Here is a 17192-nt window from a genome sequence, read left to right on the forward strand (position 1 = left end):
AAAGAGGAAAGCATAGTTTATTATTTTGATGTATAAAAAGTACTCAAAAAGGCATCTATCTAGCGCTTTTTACACCTTGGTCTTAATAAATAAAATAAAATAATAAAACAAAACAACAAACAACAACAACAACTGAAACAAGAAGCTAACCCCTTCAACTGCTCCCCAAAAAAATTCAGTTCAGAACAGAACTTCTCCTCCCCCAACCCAACGTCAGCTCCCTTTACACTTTCCCTCCACAGAAAAGCCAATGGTTACACCTTGTAGTATGCCCTGAAGGTCAGCAGATCCAGGTTATTACAGGCAACTGTATAGGCAGCGATGCCAAGAAATATGGCTTAATAAGCAGGTTGTTGCTTTATGTATCCGTTTAAGTTTAGCAGAACTCTTGATTTACTGTTTTAGTATAACAATCTTTATTCCCTATTTTGTTAAAACCATGTTACTATCCAAGAGATACACAAATGCTTGCTCTGCAGAACCACCCTCATGCATGTCCAGGGAGTAAGATGAAATTTCCAAAAAACTGGTATGCATATATAGTTGTGCATGAAGGAATTTATTTGATTTGTAGTAATAGATGTTGAATTAGCAGTTAAAACTATGACGGGCAGGTCTGCAAGCACCAGATGAGAGATTCTTCAGGAAAGGAACGATTAGAATTTCAGCCTACTTTTGTATCATAAGATGCTTCATAGTTAATTTGCAAGGTAAACTTTTTAAACTCAATATGAACACAATAACACAATGAGATAAGAACCAACTAAAATGGGCTTGATACAGAGAGGAGATGACTACAGCAAAACAAAGATGGAAAAGGTCTATACTTGGATAAGATTGGGAAGTGTTGGGCAGCACTTTTTGCTCTCTCAGTGGTTTACCAACATTAACTGATCCTCATGACATTCCTGAGAGGTCATCCCATTTTAGAGCTGAAGGTACAAACAAGGTAGAGGGTTAAATGACTGGTCCAAGAAAACGGAAGTAGTAAATGACAAAGCCAGAATTACAACTCAGGAGTTGCTCGTTACCAATCCTGTGCTCAGACAAGATTTCTCTTAAATACTAAACATGGGGAAATTGTTAAGGCCACACATAGAACTATCCATACACAGACTGGCTCGATCAGCCCCTCCAGCAGTGAAACTGTGGACCAGATGGTAGTCAACTCATGATTTCTGTATATTCGCTTTAGGCCCAGTCTGCATGCAAAGGTGAGCCAAAATTTAACTGAAGATGTGTTTTTAAATCCATTTAAATTGGTGCAAAACCCTGCATGGACACTGTTAATGAGATAGAAATCTGGCTTATATTGATTTGGCTTCATTCAACTTCTTGCCAACTTAAGATAAATCAATATATACCAGGGTTAAGTCAATTTAAGGGGTTTGCAGCAGTTTAACTCAACAAGTTTTTAATATCAGTTTTAGTTAAACCAGTGTGACTTGTGTGTGAAGATCAGTCCCTAGCTACACAATTTGTATGATGGGCTCAGAAATTGGGATTCTTGAGTGAGAAAGTGTTCTGGTGGAACAGAGACAAGACAATATTGCTGGGAGAAAATGAAGAAGGCTCTGCTATCTGCAGGACAGAGGAGGGGAACCAAAGAAAAGACGTAAGAAATAACGAAAACAGAGTATCTTACAACTAAGACCATACTACAGAATAATGGCTTCCCTCTCCTCTGCCAATGTTCATAAGACTTCACTGTCTATCAACACCAGAAGACTTTTCTGAAGGGGCTGAGAAAAGAGGAAGACAAGGAGAAAACATTGGTGAAATCATTTTTAAATAAAGATATATGCAAAATCTTTAAAATATAGATATAAAATCACTATATGACAATTCATAAAATACTACAGAAGCAATATATACAATTGGTGGATTTTCATTTTTAGTCCTTTAGCTTTTGGTACAAAGTAAAGATAAAAACCCTTTTCATTGTGTTTTTTTACAGCTTCCTTCCATGAGATAATTAATTTTTCTTCTCTTTTTTTGCAATCTGCTTGTCCATAAGGTCTCTGTTAATCAGTCACTGTGAGGACAGGGCTTCAGAGATCAGGATGGAAATCCAGCAGAAAGAAATCCTGTTGCAAAGGATAGCTGTTTTCATCCAGCACAAAATGGCTTCTAATGTCCAACAGATAGGAGGCTTTGGTGTCTGCTAGCAGCGAGTGGCACAGGTCTGCTACTATCATGCCATAGGTTGTATCTGAGGGAGGCACTGCAAAAGACAGTGAACCAACCAGTTATACTTCATTGTTATCATGCTAACATCTACACTTAAGTTCTTCCTCCAAGCCCCCAAAAGCTGCCATTGTAATGTCACATTCTCAAATTAGATCTCCTCCCTGGAAGGGATAAAACGCAGGAAATACCGCTCAGCATTTGAATAACAAAGTTGAATAATTAATTTAGTAATTAAAAAAGTATACCTTTTCTTCGAAGAGTTTTGAACACCTTCTGATTTGCTGAGCCTGTCATTCATAAGCTAAACTACAATTCCTGTGACTTACCCTATAGCAGCTCCCAAGCAGGAAGTCTACTTTGAGGATATGTCAGCAACACGGGAATTCTCAGCAAGACACCAACATTTGCAATTATATACATTCTGAAACTATGGCAGTTATTTTTAAAAATTGAGATAAATCCATATGCATACATTACACACACAGAGAAAGTGAGAGAGAGAGAGAGAGAGAGACACACCCCCCCCCCCCCCCCCCAGGTAATAACTGTATTGAGCTATGTAAAGTTATAAATAAGGCTGTGAGTTTTTCACAGAGGTCACGGAAGTCATGGATTCCGTGACATTCCATGACTTCCGTGAGTTCTGCAGGGGCCGGTGCATCTAGCTCAGGGGCAGCTCAAGCAGCCCCTGCACCAGGCGCACTGTTCGCTGCTGGAGCAGTCTTGGGCCTCCACCGCCCCAGCAGCAGAGTTTGGGTGTGGGAGGGGCCAATGGATTGGGGCACCAGACAAAGTGAGGTGGGCTCTGGGCAGCGCTTGCCTGGGGGACTCCCCGGAAGTGGCAATATTCCCCTTGCTCAGCTGCTAGACAGAGGCGTGACCAGGCAGCTCTGTGGGCTGCCTCCACCCAGAGCGCTGGCTTTGCAACTCCCATTGGCTGGGAACCCCCCAGAACCAACACAGGTCCTGGGCCGTGCGGTGCTGCCAGATCCCCCCCAAGCAGCCAGGCCGCCCTATCCCAGCACCATTGGGGCCCCCAGGCAGCCTCTCACAAGTTTTATTCACTGGTATTTTTAGTAAAAGTCACAGACAGGACACGGGCCGTGAATTTTTGTTTACTGCCCATGACCTGTCCGCGACTTTTACTAAAAATATCCGTGACTAAAATGTAGTCTTAGTTATAAATAATCATCTCACAATACCTCCTGTTACCTAAATTCTATTCTGAACTTCCTAGATGTCTCACATTTGTCTTTTGTGACAATTACAATATTTGCCTTCAGGATTCTGAACAATTGATCAATGTTTATAAACTTAACTCCAGACTAATAATGTTTGGGAATTAAGTATAAATGTCTGACAAATCCACAGTGGAACATGAAACATATGCAATTCTTTTAAAGCTACATGTTACATAAAACATCAGAAACATCATACCAAACCAGATAAATGTCCTGGCCTCTGGTGTGTATGGGCAGTAACTATAACTTTGTTTCAGTTAAGTGTTTCTGGTTCTGTGCTGCAATTGATTGTTTTTCTAACAAAGAATGTATGGTACAGTACCTATGAATCTGTTCAGCCAGTCTGCAGGAATATTAAGGAATATTTTCTCCATCAACTCTGACACCACTTGAATACAAATCTCACATCCTTTGTCTTCTGCAGTCATCAGGGCTGGTCTAAATAAGAAAACAGATTCCCATAAATGCTTGCATTTGAAATGGTTTTATTTTTGCAGCAGAAACAAAATTTATGGTCAAGGTAATTAAATATAATATTGCCTTTATTCACCTAATATTATTGATCTGGTAAATCTCTTTTATGCTCTCAATTTCTGCCAACCTGCAGATCAGGAATCTGTGCCTGACAGTTTAATGGATTCTCTAATGACTGTGCATGATGATGCCACAGAATTATCAACCAAGCTGTGATTTTAGAAAATAGGGATAGATTTATGCTGTTTGTAATCTGTGCTTTAGTTTGAAAGAAAATGAAAATTGCCCCATACAACATGTTTAGGGCCAGACCCTCAGATGAAGCCATGGAACTCAGCTGATATCTTGAGCCCTGCGCGGATACAAAATTTGTATCTGCATCTAATCCGCGATCCACAAACATGGTCTGCGGATAACCATGGATATAAAGCAAATATCCACAGATTTGTAGGGCTCTACTGATTTGCACCAGGCTGAGCATCTGACACATTCTTCAAGCTCAAAACCTTAGTCTTGAGATTAAGATTCCTTAAGAAGATGCCAGGAGAACTGATAGTTCTGTGATCCAGTGGGAAATGACTATTTCCCTTCATCACTCAGAGAATGCACTACAGCCGTTGGCATTTCAACTTTCTGTTTCGATTAATGTATTAACATGAGTTATTCACACTGGGCCAAAAACTGCCATCTTTAGCAGGCACAACTTCCATTAAGTAAAGGAAAATTGTACCTTAGTAATGATAACATTTGGCCTGACCTCCACAAACAGAAAGGGCATTTGTTTCCAAAGTAAGTTGGCAAAGATATAGTCATAACAGTTTTCATTAACTGTTTTCTGGAGGTTAAAAAAAAAAAAAAAAAAGGTGTAGGTATTTTTAGTAGAGGGTGAAATGCTAAATTCTCTAATGCCAAGAATGAGCAGAATCAAAGATGTGTGTGTGTGTGTGTGTGTGTGTATGAGAGAGAGAGAGAGAGCATAAGAGTGCACAAGTGTGCCCACCATTCCTGCCACATGATTTACAATTAAATTATAGCAAAAACAAATATACTCAAGTACCTAAAGCTATGGCATTTCAGGAGCGAAGGACATTCTCTGCTTTTAACTCCAGACCCTTGACCAGTGGTTCAGCCTAATCAGCGTACTCTCTGTATGCAAGCAATTAAGCTAGCAGAACCTGTTGGCAGCTTAGCAGTCGCTTCAGACCCCCTGCTGAAATTTCTAATCAATTAAGAATAAATTGCAGTATCAAAGAGAAAGAGTCATATGTTTCTATTTCAGAAATAAATAAAAATTAATAAATAATGAAAATAGAACACTACGTTCTAATTAATTTATAGTTTTATCAGTTTTTGATATTACTCTTGGAGCCCATGACAATTTAAAAATCTTTAAAAGTTATTTTTCTCTATTAACTGTCACAAACTAAAATTAATTATTTGAAGTAAATAACACGTCAGCCACAGAAAGCTTTTATCATCAGATCTAAAGAAACAGAAAATAACAATCCCACATTTAGAGACTGATCCTCACTCTCCCAATCAATCATCTAAAATCAATTTTTTCCCTTTTCTAATATATTTTAATTGCTCACATTTTGGATCTTTGTCCCATATTATGTCTCCTTTTTGGTGCGGACATCGCAATGTAGCTTATCGGTGTCAACAGGATAAGCATCAAGAAACTGATTCTCGGAAGTCCATGTGTTCACAGCAAAACTAAGAGTTCGTCACTCTAATAAGCAAGTCCAAAGCCCATAAGACTACACAAAGACTGACCAATTGCATCTCTCTCTAGTAGAGTTCCCAACAAACACTGACAAGAACTAAGGACATTGCAGGATTCACTATAAAAGAGATTTGAGAAATAGCCAAAGGAATAATTAATCGATAATGACACCAGCTATCACATGCGGATATTAATAAGTATAATGCTAACAAAGAAATATATATAGCTTTTTTTGTTCAGGCAAATATTAGATAGACAATGTAGATAATTCCAAGTCAAATCAATAATAAATTTGAACGTCAACCCTACGTTTTTTAGGTGTCTGTCTGACTCCTTGTTGGAATGAATACTTTAATGCTGCTGGAGTTTCACTGTATTGTATCATTAATTATGATACGCATCCAGAGCCTTGGATAAGTGCATTTTTAATCATTTTAAATCTATATAAATAAATGAATAAAAGGCAGGCACAAAATCATTCCAAGTCTGGGTCTTTACAATGGATATGCCCACATCTCAGGGGCCACCCTACTAGGATGGCATGAGGGAGATAGGAGAAAGGGAAGGAGTCACTTCCATAGAAGAGATCTGCAAACACAGATGAGGTACAAGGTAAGAATGGCAGATTTCCATAGCTCCAGTGTGTTGCATCCTATTTGGGGTATGTTTAGCTGTTATCACTATTAATATAATAACTGAGCAGGTAATACAAGAAGAAAATGCACCAAACTGCACTACCTTTTAATGCTTAACGTTTAACATTTCTGCAGCAAGTAGAGAAGTTGATTGTGGCTGGGACATCTTCACTATGGGCAGGACTTTGGAGCTGTGCTCCGGCTCCACTCCAGCCCCAGGCAAAAACCTGCATCTCCACGCCAAAGCCCTGTCTATGGGCAAATTCTTTGACACACCATCTGCTAAACACTTAGGGTCGTAGCCATATTTCTTTGGATCAGATCTCATTATCTAAACATGGACAGTCCTGGTAAATAGTTAAGATAGGAGACCTCTAAGAAGTTAGTGAGTAGTTACAGAAAGTAAAAAGCAACAGAGAAGTCTTGCATCTGAAGAAGTGAGGTTCTTACCCACGAAAGCTTATGCTCCCAGTACTTCTGTTAGTCTCAAAGGTGCCACAGGACCCTCTGTTGCTTTTTACAGATTCAGACTAACACGGCTACCCCTCTGATACGTTACAGAAAGTGGTATTGGTGATATTATCCCTGTGCTGCTGAAATCTGTTGGATTAGACAGATAAAAATCAAGGCCCTGATCACATGTGGTCTTCAATAATCTGGTGGTACTTTTAGTAACCACGGTGTCCTGGCTAAATTCTAATTTGGGTAATGCTATTCTCCTTACTCAAGATTCTCCCAGTAGTTTTAACTGGAGCCTGTATACTCAATTCCCTGAGCTCTTATGGAGAATTGTTGTTGAACAGATGCAAACTTTTACTTCAGAAGAGGTGGTTGCATTTCAGTGTAGTTAGTTTAGATCTCACTTTGTCATCCTTGGACATATATAAGGTGTCATATATAAGTGTAAGTAATTATTAGTGGCTTCAAGAAATGCCACTCACACAACTTGACTGCAATATAATTAATTTAGATACCTTTTCAGGGGAACATACCTAGACCTGGTGCTTCAGGTCTTTTTTAAAAAATGAGGAAGTTAGTTAAAGTTGCCTGAAGGGAAGAGTTAGGAGATCAAAGTTCATATAATCAGCTAAAAGAAAGGAACATAAACTTTATTAGCTAAGATGTCGATTAAGAAGAAATGTGAATAAATACCTAGAGATATAAAGATAAACAAGAAATTCTTTTAGTGCATCATAAGTAAGAAGCAAGGGTCTGTGGACCATGAGACTGTAAAGTGGTAAATCAAAGGGGTTAAGAAGACTGCAGAGAAGCTGGATTTATTTCCAGGTTGTTGTTTTTTTAAATCACAAAAGATGAGAAAAACCTAATTGGGGGATACTTTTTTAAGATAATGAAAGTAAAGCACTACCCAAGGCAAAAGTAACAAAAAAAGAGGTGATTCTGTTCTGCATCAGATTTAGTCTTGGATTTTTCATCTTCTATGAAATTGTGAGCATTCAACAAATATAGTTTATTTCCTCCAAAGATATGGAAATAAGTAACTGTCCACTGGATTTCCTAATAAATTCAAATAATCTCCTGGAGAAACTGCTTAACTGCAAAAACCCTTCACATCAGAGATAAGCCAGAAATGATTTCATTTTAGACCTCTGAAATGCAAAATATTGTCTTTTGCATGGTATCTTTCTTACAAATTGTATCCATAACACTTTATGGGGTGAGTCTTGCTGCCTCATCATTCTGGGGATTCTCAGGGCATGTGAGTTAACAAACTTAGGTAGATTTCTGTTTAGACTGGCTCTGGACAAAACTTAAAACTTTTGCAATCCACAGTATAAAATAGATTGCAGAAAAAGCCTGTAGTGGATCAAATGGGGCACTTGGAAAACATTTACATTTGCTTGGGTTCTGCTTATGGCCTCAGGTTCTTAATTCAGAGACTTTCTTCCCAATGTCATCTAACTTCACTCAAAGGGTCTTACACGGTTTAATAAAAATAAACATCTTATTGTAATACCTAGTAGTAATTTTTTTCAAATATCTGTCACTCTCAATTCAACCTTCTGTTTGGTGCCTGACACAATGGCTATGACTCTGAACTATGCGTGGGATTCCCCTGCTCACATACACATACCGGTACTTCAGCTAGCTCGATGAGAGCCAACTCAAATATAAATAGCAATGTAGTCACGATAGCACGGGTAGCGGCAGAGGACCAGCTTAGCCACACCGCATTCATACCCACCAGTTTTAGGTGATTATGTACTCAGCATGGCCAGCACAATGAGAATAAGTGAAAGTATGTGTAAGTGAGCAGGGGAATCGCACTCCTAGCTGGTAGTGTAGACATAGCCTATGTCCATTTTTATTTACAGTAGCATACCACAGAAAATACTGATCTGTAATTAATCTCTTTTGCACAAGTACTATATTTTCTAATATAGCTACTTTAACCCACTGCAAACTAGATATCCAGCTACAATTTGGTGACCATGGAGAGAGTATATATAGCCACCTCTATCGAGTCAAACATGCTATCTAAAAATACCCCTAAAATTTACTACTGGTACAGATAGGCAGGTACTGGGAAACTGGGTATTTTCATTCCATGTTGCCAGAATACTCTCTAATCCTTAAATGCTGCCAGAATTCCAGCTCTCCACGGCAGTATACAACATATACAAGTTTGCTGGGCCAAAACAGTATGATGCTGTGTGTACTTCATTTAAAGAAACCCCTGCGGACTAAAGCATATAACCCCCTTGAACTAAAACAGACATTGTGTGTATAATTCTCTGTACACTGGGAATCTGTTTGCTCATTATTACTGGCACTACAGTGTTCTTTCTAATTAACAAAGTGCTGTTAGCTATAGATAAAGAAAATACAGCTGTGTGCCACTTGAAGGAAACACTATTACATCCTCCTCCATAAAGAAAGTATAAGGAAGGGATGCAAAAGGGTAGATATCTGGGATAAAAACATGGAAAGAGGAAGAAAAGAAATAACATTGTGACCTTTGAAATCCAAAAGAGGCATGATTGTATGAATAGTTTACTATTCTTTCTAATCTCCCTTAGTTGACAATATTTTTTCTGGGCCATTGTAACCATAGCCCAGAAGGAATCTGGTTTATTTTTATTATTTATTTATTTATTTATTTGAATTTTTAAAATACAACTGTAGGTACCCATTCAGTGGGCTCTTGGTTCTTACATTAAAAATCTAAACAAATATTTATATATAAACACCGTAATAGCTACCTCAGCCTAGGCCATGTACGGCCTAAGTCAACAGGGGGGAAATATGAGCTTTATAGCATGCCTGAAAGGTTAATAAACCTGGGCTCAGGCAGATCATGGTTGCATTTCATAAATAAAGATTAAACATTTAAAAGGAAAAAAAAAATCTAGCTGAGGCGGTCAAAATATTTTATAATTCCAGGGATAATGATGTATTTGTTAAGATATTAAAACAGTTAGCTCATCAGCTGTAATTTTTGCGCTGCTCCTGAATCAAAATCAGATGCTATTTCAAATTAGACATTTCCCTTGCTTTGTGAGACACCAGAAACACAAGCAAATGTACTATGAGATATTATATCTTATTCCTAATTATGCCCTAAAAATTAGTGAAAGTGTTTAAGATTATGAATATGAATTAGTTAAAGTGAGACCCGTTTAAAGGTCACAGATGATCCATATTAGAACTCTTCATGTAACAAAGTACAAACAACATGCAGATTATAAAAAATTGACTCCCAAAAAAGGTGCAAGGAGCAATTCTGTTTCTGGAACCACCAATCATGCTGAATTTACAACACTCTCATGCAAACAGCTTTAAATAACCTTCTGAAAAAGTCATGGGGGACATGATTCAGTGGGCTGAGGAGAAAGAAATGTTACTTGATCTCAATCACTAATATTAACTATTTTAAATGGAACAAATTTTGACATTTCATGCTCTTACAAAAATAGGGAAATAGAATGAGAACAACATGTTTTGTTAATAAATTGGATCTCATTCATTTAGATGAGATCTCTCTCTGGTGAATCCGGGGAAAGAGACATCTCTTGTTAGCATGCACTAAGTAGTGTTACAACACGCAACTTGGAATTGCTATTAAGATATGCAGGATGTTTTACTAGAACACCAAAATCCAGAATGTCAATGTGAAAACATTAGATGCACACTACTCTTTATAAAAAGTTATGGGTTCAAGGTCCACGTAAAGGCTCAGACTCAGGAACTGCTATACAATGCAACTCTAGGAGATTGTCTCACCATCATTTGTGCCAGCCTTGGGTGAGAGGTTAAACAGATGTCCTGTATGCTCATCTTGAAAAGAGAAAGTTAAAATTTCCATGGCAGGGACACCTTATTTATTTTAATTTATATCATAAATTTACCATATTTCTTTCATGCTCTTACAACAAGTTGAAAAATATAAAAAAAATTTCCTCCGATAAAATGTCAACAATGTTAAAAGAAATCTCTCCCTGCTGAACAAAACCAAACCTTTTTCATTTAATTCATGCTCATAGGAAAACACTGAGTAAACAGATAAGCTTTGCGATGTGCCCTGAAAGTCATAATATTTGGCCTGGGTTACAGCAAAGGTGGGAAGCAAATTCCAGAGTTACAGGCCTCTTCTGAAAATCCCCTACTAGCAATTCTGAGATATACAAATTGAAGGTCAGGAACTGTACAAGAACAAAATGAGCATTATTAACATCTTACAGACGCAATCTCCTCCCATGTGCCCCAGACCTATTCCAGGACTGGTCATGTGCACACTTGTTTTCTTCTGTATCTACAGTAGGCAGGTAGGCTTGGCTTTATTATAAGGTAGGGTGACTGACTGATGGCTGCTTCATATGGATTTTAACTTATGCAACTGGTAATTTATGTATTTTCCTCAAAGGTTTGGACTAGTTTGGTTTCGGTATTCTTGTTATGTCTTTTATTAAAGAAATAATGCCAAATCCTTATCCGTATTTGTAACGGGGCAGCACCCACCTTCCGCAAGCGCCTCCTTCTGGTCAGGTGTGTCTGCAATCTTTCAGTTTATGGTGACTCCTGTTAGTGGTTTCTCAGGCAGTTTTTCAGTAATTCAGCCCTCTGGCTGAGTCACTCACACTGTCTATAGGTGAAACAGAACAAACCCCTTCCGGGGTATACGGTCTTCCCCTTGTCCCGGCCCTGGTATGGGAGCTGTAACCCCAAAGCATCCTCCCTGGAGACACTGTCTTCTTGCAGCTCTCCCTGAGCTCAGTCCTTACTCAGTCCCAGCAGCCAGCCAGGAGGTCCTTCTTAGCTCCCCCAGTTCCTGCTGGCAAGTGTCTTGGGCTCAGACCCAGCAGCCAACCAAGAGCTCCTTCTTATCTCCCCTAGTCCCTGCCCAGCCTCAGCTGTCCATGGTCCTGTTGCTCTTTCAGCCAGCCAGGAACACAATCCTCTCTCCTCCAGCTCCAGGCAGCAACTGAATACTGCTCTGTTCTGCAGCTCCTTTTATATGGCCTGATTTGCTGCTCCCTGAAGCCTCTCTCATTGGCTTATTCCCTTCAACACCTATAGGTCATTTGAAGGACTTCTCTGCTGGCTCCTCTCTGGGATAGGGTGTGGCTGGACCCAGAGGCCTCCAGCAGGGGACCTCTGGGCCTAGTCCACCCCGTCACAGTGTTACATAAAGAAGAGACGGTACAGATGATGTCCTACTACTTCAGCACCCAAGCAGCAGGGTACTGTTCTACCATCCTCTTGAGTGCTACGGGAGGGACCTACCTAATTGCAGGTGCTGGCACACTACAGCTCTAGGGGGTATAGTCTGACAGTTTGGGACTGGCTAGACTCCCTGCCCCCCTCTAGCCATATACTATGGTGTGCAGTGTCTGTTCCCCACTTGTGTAGCTCACATTAGTAGGCAGGACTGTACCCATGTATGTTCACATTGTATTGTCCGTGACTAATTCTGGTTGTATGCTTTCTTTGGGGAAGGGGATCATGCTGTCATCTATGATTATTTAATACAGTCCTAAGCACGCTGTCAGCACTCAGAAAATAACAAAATAATAATTACTAAAATCTCTAATACTACAAAAACTAATCCCCTGGTATTTATTGAGTAGGGGATAATTCCAAAGACCAAGCTAATATTACCTTATCAATAAAAGGGGCTCTTATGTTAATTGCTGTGTGAGCTATTACTGAGTAAGACATTACTGCTTTATTTGCTGGTACTCAATCACCACACTCCCTGTTCCATCTCATTATAAAGCAAGTTAGGATAATTTAGGAAAATAAGGAGTTATATGTAAAAGTAAATTATATGCCAGACTTTATGCACATTGCCTCAGAATTCACCTGTACTATATGCATGCTATGCTAAATCCACTTTGCAAACAAGGTAAAGGTAAATAAGTATTTGAAATAATAAATTATTTAAAACAAATAATGATCTCTACATTTAATAATTATGTTGTTAAATCAAATGATGAGGCTTAAGTTTGCTTTAACTTGTTATAAATCCAAGGGTTTGCACAGCCTATCTCATACTGCCATCTGCTGTTCATTACGGTATGCCTGTTCTTTCCTATGCAATCAATTGGAAAGATGCAGGGTTTTTTGCCTTTTGTCCCTCTTAGTTTAAATTAGATGGCATATCTCGTTTCAGGATGAGGTTCTGCTTTCACCAAATTTGAAAGCTAGACTGAGGCATGACATGGTCAAATGGATTTCTTGGGTTCTCACATAAGCGCTAGGACCAGGATCCTCGTTGATCCCAGTCCAGTGTTACAGTAACCCCCAAAAATCACTACTACCCCTTCATCACATTAAATGGGAGTTAACAAATTATGATGGATTATTTAAAGATGGAATATAACCTTTAAGTAATGATAAAAATAATATAACACATAAGGATACTTTGCATTCTGGAAAGTTTTCCATCCAATGTACTTTACAAACACAAATGTAGTAAACCTAATATTGTTTTTGAAGAAGATAAGTATTATCATCTCATTTTGCTGGCGAGGAAGTTAAGGCAAAATGAAGTTACAGGACTCATCCTATGTCACACAAAAAGTCAGTGGCAAAGCCAGGAACAGAACTGCCTTTTGAGTCCCAGAAATGTGCTCTGACCACCAGAAAATGCTATTTCTTAAAGAGCACACGAAGTATAGTAAGGAATAAAACATATTTCCATTCATAATGTTAATGTATGTGAAGCCAAATTTACATGAAATTTATTATGGTTATTCAACATATTTTAAATCTCTCTCTTTAATACTAAACATTGTTTTACTGGTCTTAGTTTCTTATTTGATTTACCTGTAGAACTTTCTCACTTTGTTAAATGGTAAGCAACTAAGGCACTGCTTGTAGATCTTGTTCTCATCGGTCTGTAGTTCCAACCCACATTTTGCACAACCAGAATAGATGATCATAGGAAGAGAAGCCAAAATACATTCTAATGAAGTGTCAGCATCTAAGATGAATTGCCTGTACTGGGGAGTAGCAATGGTAAACTTCAAGTCTAAGACATGGGCTTTCAATTGAATCACTCCTACGAAAACAAAAGGATTAGATCAAATTTTGTGCCATCTTAGTATTTTATAATATCATAGATAGCAGTAACAAGAAGATATAGCTCAACTGATTCCAAACAAAAACTGTGTATAAATAGCATAACAATAACCTGAGATTTACTTTATCTTTTTGGAACTGCATATTGACTTGCTTTACAAAGAATGATTTCCTCAGCGATGAAATCATTATGATAAAGAAAAATAAATCTGAAAGTAATGACGTATGTGCTTAAATATTACTGTGATAGAGGCCAATATTTAAAAAACAACAACAACCAGACTTAGAGATCAGATAGGCAATACATCATAATAGCTCAGATGTTCTCTGATTATAACAGTACCAGGGATTATTCAAACATTTCTCAGATACACCTCTACCCCAATATAACGCGACCAGATATAATGCGGTAAAGCAGCGCTCCGGGGGGAGGGTGCTGCAGGCTCCAGCAGATCAAAGCAAGTTCGATAGAACGCGGTTTCACCTATAACGCGGTAAGATTTTTTGGCTCCCAAGGACAGCGTTATATCGGGGTAGAGGTGTATAGAGATGTCTTGGTAAGTAAACCTGGAAACATAAAACTTTCTATGGCAGGTACAACAACAGAAAATGGGGAAACAGGATGCTATGATACACCAAAAGTTTATAGCATCAAAGGACAGTTTGATGGAGGGGAGCAGGAGCAGGAGGAGCATTTGCTTTGCCTAAATGTTAAACAAGTCCTACTGTGTATGTGTAAATGGTGATTTTTCACAGCTTATAACTTAACCAAATCTGGATAGATTGTCATGGGTACAGCAAAAAAGACACCTCTCGAACCTCAGGACTATGCCCCGCCACATTTTAAGTCTGTGATTCAAACTTCAAAGGCGTTAGATTTGTTCAAAATGTCATTTCAAAAAATATACTAGCAAAACTACCTATTTTCATTACTTAAGTTCCCAAAAATGGCTGAACTGTTAAAAGTGATCACAGTTACAAGCAATGGAAAACAACTGGTTATTGATGTGGATAAAAAAAAAATACTGAACAAGCGCCTTATCCAGCCTGTGCACTGAACCAGAGAGGCGTCCTGCAGAAAACACAGTTTGTAGCAATATAATTAAAAGCTATATCATAATGCACACACACAAGAGTGCACAGGAAACTATAATTCTTTCATTTCCTATCTTCTGAACACTTGACTTTGCATCCTCAACAATGTTCTTCCAGCACAGTTTTGTTGAATGACTATACACAGACATAGGAGTCCATCCTATGCTCTAAGAGAAAATGTCTGTTTTGTTCTGCTCCTGGGGTTTACATAGTTTTTAAAGTGAAAAAGGACCATAATGCATAATACAGGCCAAAAAACCTCATCTAGTAGTCCTACACCTGCCCCAGTAATTTTTATTGAACCAGTGCATATCTTTTAGACAGATTTCAAACTTGATTTAAAGACTTCATGTGATGGAGAATTTATCACATTCCTTGGAAAGCTGTTCCAATGGTTAATTATCCTCACAATAAAAAAATGTTACAGTGGAGAGTAGATGGCGATATTAAAACATTTAATCCAAGCTGTTTTTATTCTGCTCCCCTTCACAGGTCATCTATATGCCTTCTGAATGAAGGCTGCATTCACACTTTGGCTGGGATACTGAGCAACTGCTTCCAAGACACACAATTTCAGGCCTACAGCCAGCTGTGTCTATCTGGTTTTAATGAAAACACTGTTAATGGTCATAAATATAATCAGCTTTCCTGCTTAGCAATGTGTCTCTCACTTAAATAGGTAGTCAACAAAGAACTATGGATTACAATCTCACCTGAACATTTTCCCTCCAGGTGTGTTAACAGATTTGTCATTTTCATGAGAGACTTTTCACTTTTTTGAAACTTCTCTTTAAATTCAACTGCCCTTTTATCATCATCAAACAGACACTCACAGGATGACCATGGAGTTGTGTGCAGTTCAATGTCACCTGAAATAGAACTACGTTGGGCAAGTAGATATTTAAATTCCCATATGTGATCTGAAAAATAAAGCAAGAACAAATAAAGATGCAAGACATTGAGTTAACTTCCATGCTATGGTTAATACTTGTAGAAAGCTGCAAACACCTATGAGAGTCCTTAATAAAACAGAATGACGTGCTCAGTGTTGTCTGCTATCGCAACTGTATCATAAGTCTCATAATAGTTGGCATTTTTCTTAAAAACTCAGTTCCTGGATCAAATTGATTGCATCAGACTCTCAGGTTTCACTATAAAATGTAAGCTTTTTAGTCTTCATGGTTCCATATAAAAATTTTAAGACATGATCCAAGTGTACCCAAAAAGCAAACCCAGAAAGTAAAATGAACCCCAATTTTATCCTTTTAAAAATCTCGTGGTTTTTTAAGGCAATCTAATAACTGGGTGTGGGGTGCTGGCTGATAATACTGAATGCTTGTTTTTGGCAATGCTGTTGCTCTCTGACATAGGACAGTCACGAGACCATAAAACATTCTTAATTAATGCAGTGAAATAGTATTGCAATAACTTCTTGTAAAATTTCTTTCAGAACACCTTGTACTATGAATACTACTATTCCTTAGGAGTTACCTATAAAATAACTAAACATTTTTTTTATATTTTGGTTTGTTATAAAAAGCTCCTATCTGTGTTTGGGAAAACGAAGGGGAAAATGTGCTAAATGCTGAAAGGGTTAATTACGAGAAAGATGACTTAAAAACACTAAGCTAAATTCTCCTCTCCAGTCCACAAAATGGGTCTCTTCAAAGCTATTCTGGCTTCTCTTTGTGCCTAGAACTCCTACTGAAAGAAGCTCAGTGCATGCTGGGAGAGTAGAACAGCCATGAAGAAATCAATTGTGGGGGGAGGGAAGGGGATTTGGTGTGATGAATTTAGCTCTAACAATGAAACAGTAATCCTTAAACTTACAATAAAGCAACTGTTCAGAGGTGGATTTTTTTCTCCCTTTATGACTTGTAGAAAGGGCCCAACTGTCAAAACACACTATTAAACCCTACTATTGTCCAGAATTAGTTTATTGGCATGCGGTTATGGAATTGAATCCTGGAACTTGAAGAAGGAAATTATATTAGTAGAAGAATTATAGCGGATATCACTGATAAAAGTCATTTTGCCATTGTCCAAACACTGATCCATCTTCCCAAAACTCTGTACTTTGTTCAGGACATTTCATTTTACTGACTTGCACCATTACAGATCACACACAGCAAATGATGAAGGTATTACAATGCAGAAATACTACACTCTCTGCTTCAGGGGGCACTAAACCACATGCCTGTGCATATTCTTGAAACACAATCACATGATGACATCGCACAGTGTGGATCCTGTGGTAAGCAGGTCTAAGTTACATCGATTAGAGTT

General features: G+C 38.3%; 1 protein-coding gene across 3 annotated transcripts in view; it reads right to left on the bottom strand.

Moving 5' to 3' along the window:
• Nucleotides 1-17192, bottom strand: part of SHLD2 (shieldin complex subunit 2) — a 67839-nt gene continuing 50647 nt past the window's right edge. For 2 of the 3 annotated variants that reach the window (XM_024106952.3, XM_042854682.2), the window contains 4 exons: nucleotides 15620-15826; nucleotides 13557-13791; nucleotides 3754-3869; nucleotides 1-2224 (listed from right to left, as the gene is read on the bottom strand). In XM_024106952.3, coding sequence (XP_023962720.2) covers nucleotides 2052-2224; nucleotides 3754-3869; nucleotides 13557-13791; nucleotides 15620-15826 — 731 coding nt within the window. In that variant the 3' untranslated portion in view covers nucleotides 1-2051. Of the gene's footprint in view, nucleotides 2225-3753; nucleotides 3870-4962; nucleotides 5125-13556; nucleotides 13792-15619; nucleotides 15827-17192 lie in introns of all 3 variants that reach the window. The other variant, XR_010589216.1, reaches the window with a different exon arrangement.

The sequence above is a fragment of the Chrysemys picta genome, chromosome 7, assembly GCF_011386835.1.
Source record: "Chrysemys picta bellii isolate R12L10 chromosome 7, ASM1138683v2, whole genome shotgun sequence".
NCBI classification, from domain to species: Eukaryota; Metazoa; Chordata; order Testudines; family Emydidae; genus Chrysemys; species Chrysemys picta.